Source organism: Muntiacus reevesi, chromosome 18 (genome assembly GCF_963930625.1).
Source record: "Muntiacus reevesi chromosome 18, mMunRee1.1, whole genome shotgun sequence".
Taxonomy (NCBI): Eukaryota; Metazoa; Chordata; class Mammalia; order Artiodactyla; family Cervidae; genus Muntiacus; species Muntiacus reevesi.
Genome location: NC_089266.1, coordinates 55,246,728 through 55,252,727, shown reverse-complemented (window position 1 = coordinate 55,252,727; position 6,000 = coordinate 55,246,728). Strand labels below are relative to the sequence as shown.

General features: G+C 41.4%; 1 protein-coding gene across 1 annotated transcript in view; it reads left to right on the top strand.

Annotated features, from left to right (window-relative positions):
• Positions 1-1,757: 1,757 nt before the first annotated feature.
• LOC136149818 (phosphatidylcholine transfer protein-like) overlaps positions 1,758-6,000 on the top strand; it is a 32,298-nt gene continuing 28,055 nt past the window's right edge. Inside the window, exon 1 of the mRNA XM_065910403.1 lies at positions 1,758-1,852. Within this exon, the coding sequence (XP_065766475.1) occupies positions 1,802-1,852 (51 nt within the window). The 5' untranslated portion in view covers positions 1,758-1,801. The remainder of the gene's footprint in view (positions 1,853-6,000) is intronic.

The window sequence follows — 6,000 nt, the reverse complement described above, 5'->3', positions numbered from 1 at the left end:
TTTGAGATTGTAGATTCAAGGACCCTGGATAACTGAAGAGCTCCCATACTGCTTGCCATTAATCAGATCTGAGATGTACTGACAAGATTGGTTTCCAGGAGGGATTGGGTACATTTGGGTTGCAGTTCACTTCTGCTTTCTTCCCCTGCGTTCACCAAGTCCACAATTTAGAGCTGCAGCCCTGATGTCCTCTCCTTTATCTAGTCTGTTTACACCTCTAGTTTACTAGTTCAGATTCTAGCTTTGGTGATCTAATTACTGGTCTGGATATTCTTTTTTGGGGGGGGATTTAACCTAACTAAATGTGGTATTTTTTAATGCCCTGCTGGTGGTTTTTTTTTTTTTTTTAATTTTTTTTTTTTATTATTTAGAGGCTAATTACTTCACAACATTTCAGTGGGTTTTGTCATACATTGATATGAATCAGCCATAGAGTTACATGTATTCCCCATCCCGATCCCCCCTCCCACCTCCCTCTCCACCCGATTCCTCTGGGTCTTCCCAGTGCACCAGGCCCGAGCACTTGTCTCATGCATCCCACCTGGGCTGGTGATCTGTTTCACCATAGATAATATACATGCTGTTCTTTCAAAACATCCCACCCTCACCTTCTCCCACAGAGTTCAAAAGTCTGTTCTGTACTTCTGTGTCTCTTTTTCTGTTTTGCATATAGGGTTATCATTACCATCTTTCTAAATTCCATATATATGTGTTAGTATGCTGTAATGTTCTTTATCTTTCTGGCTTACTTCACTCTGTATAATGGGCTCCCGTTTCATCCATCTCATTGGATATTCTTGCTTTGAAAAAGACCTTGGAGATTGTGTCCATCTGGCTTGTTAGATTGGTCAGTTTCTACCAGTCTAATTCTTGTTCCACTGACTGGGTGCAATTTATTGGAAAAGCCTCTTCAAAAAGTGAAGATGAAGACAGGTACAGTCTCAGCAATACTGCGTATAATCTAACTTCTAGCACCTCTGGAACTCTCCCCTGTCTTAGCTCAGTATTCATGTTCAAGCTAACTCCTGCTCCCTTGCCAGCTCACCTGATAATACTGTAGGCCTCAGTGCAAAAAGCTTAAGGCCAAAATCTCAAGCAAGAATAATTTATAACTGGAGCTACCTCATGTTAATATATATTAGCTGTTTGACATTCCCCCTGGCCACAGAAATAGACAGATCTGGGTTATACATTTATCCCAGTTTTCTGTAGAAGGTTAAGGCTTTGAAAGCAGGAGTGGCCTTCTCTGGTGCTAATTCAAGACCCCCTTTAGTCTTCCTTTGGGAACTTCCTGGGATACACAGCTCTAGATTTTTTTAGGGCACCCAGAATGTGGGATGGGTTTCATATCATCATCATCAGTCCCTTTTAATGTTTCCAGTTTTTTCTTTTATTCCTACTTTAAGCGTCCTTAAAATACACACATACACACACACATACAACAACAACAACAACTTTTGGTATACAGATGAATTTGAGCATGGGAAGAAGGAATCTTGGAGAAAAGTGAAAGTGAAATTAAAAAGAGAACCAGATGGCTCTTAACAGGAAAGTGGGCTACATTGCTACCAAGTACATTGATAAGTCCTGCCTTCTACCCTATCTCTTTTAGGATTCCTGCCAATCACCCTGGGCCACACTCTTGCCCTGATCTTTAACACATACCAAGCCTGTGTGTGGCCTCCCTTGCAGGCAGAAGGGCTGTGGCTGTGGAAGAATGGCCTCTGCCAGCAGGTTCTCTGATGAGGAGTTCCAGGAGGCCTGTGCAGAACTACAGCGTCTCCAGATATCAGGCTGGGAGATGCCAGTGGTCACCTCAGTTGTTAGGGTCTACCAGCGACCACTGAACAAGGTAAGTTAGCAGCATGCAGGGGACCCCTGGGAGGCTGCAGCCTGTCCGGACCCCAGGAGTCTTCCAGAACCAGGAGGAACAACTTCTTCTGGGGTGGTGCCTCCAGCTAACTTTGCCACTTGTGGAAGCAGGAGGTGAAGAGGTAAACTGAAATTATTCTCAGGTCTGAGGTCTACCCAACAGGAAAAGTGGTTTGTTAGAAGTTAGTGATAGTGTTATAATGTGGGTCTGCCTGATTATTAGCCCCATACCCTTGCCTGAAAAGGACATGGATTCCCCCTCCTTGGTTGATGTCAGTGGTATTTGTGTGGTAGGGCGTATCTTAGGTTTGAATATAGGTAAAGAAGAGACTGGACTTTTCAGAGAGTGGGTGTTCAGGGTATTGTACATGAAGAAATCCAGTGAGCTGCTAACTAGCTTCTTGGCCTTAAGTTGCCCTCTACCCCTTCCATCTTACACACCACAGCTCAGTCAAGTACCTGAAAGAGAGGCTGTGATCTATCAACTCCCTCCTCTGGCACTGTTGATTGATGAACTAATAATAACAGCTACGGTAATAGTGAACACATTGCATGTTGTCTTAGGGTCCAGGAACTGTTTAAGTGCTTTGCAGGCATTGCCTTATTTAGTCCTCATATCAGCCCTAATGTAAGGTTCTAGGATTGTGAACAATTGGTTAAGAAACCGCAGTGAGCTGTGACTATGATTTAAATGATGCTATAACAAAGCTATTATTATATGTTTGGAAAAGATTTAAGTGTAGAAGTACTTGAGAGAGTTTACAATGTAACAAATAGATAACATTTTAAAATAAAACAGATTGTGATTTTAGTAGACACAAATAATTCTGAATCTTGGACAAATTGCTACTTTTGATAGATTTTAATTTTCTTTTTTCCTATTTAATCACAGAATTTTAAACTTAGAAATTCTCTTCAAAATCATTGTGTCCCACACTGTCATATTTTCCTCTCATTTTTTAAAAAAAATTTTCTTTTCTTTTTCTCAGTTTCCCTGTTTTACCTTCTGTTTTTTTGCCCAGGTAATAATGGTAGTAACTTATCTTTACAGGTGCTTTAATATACAAAATGCTTCTTCATAATAGTTTTCATTTATCCCTCTTAAGAATTAGAAGAGAGATACAGGCTTATTTTCCTATTTTACGGATGGCATAAAACCCAGAGTTGTTAGGTGAACCATACAAGACCTCATAACTAGTAACCAGATATGAACCAGTTGACTTTGAAGAACTCAGTACAAAAATATGCAGCTTGCTTCAATTCAGAAGTAACTTCTCTTTCCCCAAACCAAGCAAAACCAGTGCAAAGCCACTGTGTGCTAGTCCATGTGCTACCTCAGGAAGAACATGGGTTTTGGAGGCATGTAGCTTTGGATTAAAATCTCTGCTCCTCCCCACTCTCATTCATTTATTTAGGAGCTATTCATGAAATGCCTACTATGTGGTACTGCTTTGTAGGTGCTGCAGATATGCAGGGAACAGGGATTTGGAGCTGCTGGTTCAATAAATGAGCTTCTTGAACAATAAACCATATTCACTGATGATAATACACTCATAGTATATAATGAAATGGCAGCTGAAAAATCTCTACAAAGAAAGCAAAGTGGGATGAAGGAATACAGAGATGTTATGGTGGAGAGTATCCAGGGGTGTTGTGATGTCCTTTAGATAAATAGAATATGGAAAGTCTCTCTTCCAGAAGTAACAATCAAGTGGAAATAGAAGTAAAATGAGGGATAGTCTCCTGAAAATATCTGGAGGAGAAATTGATCAGAGAGTGTTTCTCACAGCTCAAGCACAACAAAATTGTTTGGGGAGCTCTAAGGACATTAGCAAGATTTACTTAGAGTCCAAATTTAATTTTTTTTCCCAATTTTTTTTTTCATGTGTATGTTTTCTTTTTTTTTTCCCATTTATTTTTATTAGTTGGAGGCTAATTACTTTAAAATATTGTAGAGGTTTTTGCCATACATTGACATGAATCAGCCATGGATTTACATGTGTTCCCCATCCTGAACCCCCTTCCCACCTCCCTCCCCATCCCATCCCTCGGGGTCACCCCAGGGCACCAGCCCTGAGCACTTGTCTCATACATCCAACCTGGACTGGCGATCTGTTTCACCCTTGATAGTATACATGTTTTGATGCTGTTCTCTCAGATCATCCCACCCTTGTCTTCTCCCATAGAGTCCAAAAGTCTGTTCTATACATCTGTGTCTCTTTTTCTGTCTTGCATATAGGGTTATCGTTACCATCTTTCTAAATTCCATATATATGCATTTGTATGCTGTATTGGTGTTTTTCTTTCTGGTTTACTTCACTCTATAATGGGCTCCAGTTTCATCTACCTCATTAGAACTGATTCAAATGAATTCTTTTTAATGGCTGAGTAATATTCCATTGTGTATATGTACAACAGCTTTCTTATCCATTCGTTGGCTGATGGGCATCTAGGTTGCTTCCATGTCCTGGCTATTATAAACAGTGCTGCAGTGAACATTGGGGTACATGTGTCTCTTTCAAATTTAATTGAGCGTGGTGGAACTTGAAGGGATGGTCCTTTGGAAAAACTCCCCTTTCACATAGAGGTTGATTATTCTGTCCTCCCTACTTTTGTGTATGTTGAAATGCTAGTGCACCAGAATCACCTGCACTGCCTGTAAAAATTAACAGAAAGAACCCAGCTTCTAATTTTGATTCGTGCATCTGGATTCGGAGTTTCCTTTTTACTTCTTTTTTCCTTCTACTTCGCCTTTCTCTCTTTCTCCTCCTTCTTCTCTTTCTCCTCTTCCTCCTTCCTCTTTTTTATTTTCTTTTTAAGGAATTCTCTGGTTACATAGAAATTCCTGGTCCAGGGATCAGACTTTGATAACCATTGATGTATGCAGAGCATCTTGTATGGTCCTCAAGGAGGTTCTGACTTTGGAGTCAGGAGAGGGCCCTAGAGATGAGGAACGGCGGGAACTGAAAGGTAAGATTGAAAGTAAAAGAGTGTCTTAAGATGAAAGCAGCATCTACTTTAAAACTCACTTTCCCTTATTTTTAAATTAGTGGCCACTTGGGAGTGAATGTGGTTCCCTGAACAGTGCTGAGAAATTCTCCTGGCAGGATAGGGCCATAGGTCACTTGCATAAGTTTTCTAGGGAACTACAGTCAGGTCTAAATGGAGCTTTAGATTGGTTCCTATGTCAGTAGACAGAGTGACATGATGGTTGATGGTTTGCAGAGGTTCACATCATTGACTTAGACCAAGAAAATGTTGGTATAAAAAAAGATCTGGGAATTCCCTAGAGGTCCAGGGGATAGGACTCTGTCCTTTCACTGCTGAAGTTACGGATTTGATCCCTGGGCAGAGAACTAAGACCCCACAAGTGACACAACATGGCAAAATACCAAGATCTGGTTGATGGTTTGACTTCTTATGTTTTTTAAGCCCACTGTCGGGCACTGTGAGAAGGGTCTGTGTTTGTTCTTTCATGGGTCTTCTAATCAGTGAGTAGGCTGCCTCTCAGTCTCCCTGAGAGGCAGACTGTATTTTTCCCAGGGACTGTTTGTTCTTTTGTATGCTGATAATCTACTAAACTGTTGAGAGCCTGGCCTCTTGAGTAAAACTCTGTGGCTCACCAGGCAGGGTTGAGAGAAAGTTTTACCTTTCAGAGGGAAGCAGATATTTAATTGCCATGAGAACACACTTACCTCCATGAAAGAGAAGCTTCCACTCCCATTCTCGAGGTGGGATCAGAATCTGATAGCATCATGGGATTTTTTACTTCCGGATGACAGGACTATTCTACTTTCTCCCACCCTTCTGTGTACCAGCATGATTGTTGGAACAGTTATTGTACCCATGACACTTAATGGAGCCTGTTTATTCATGGGTAAAACCACCAAAGCTTAAAGCTGAGCACCTGGTGTGGCCTGCTTCTATTTCCTGCCACTGATCAAGGCCACCTCTCTCTCTCTCTCGTCCTTATTCCTTCATCCCTGAGATCCCTGAGCATACGACTGGATAGACAGATATGTCAGAGCCTCAGTTCTCTCTCAGGAGGAGGGTGTGGTATAAGGCAGTATGAAGATGCTGGTCCCAAGATAGAGCTTTGGGGGAATGAAGGGCGAGGGATGAGGAGGA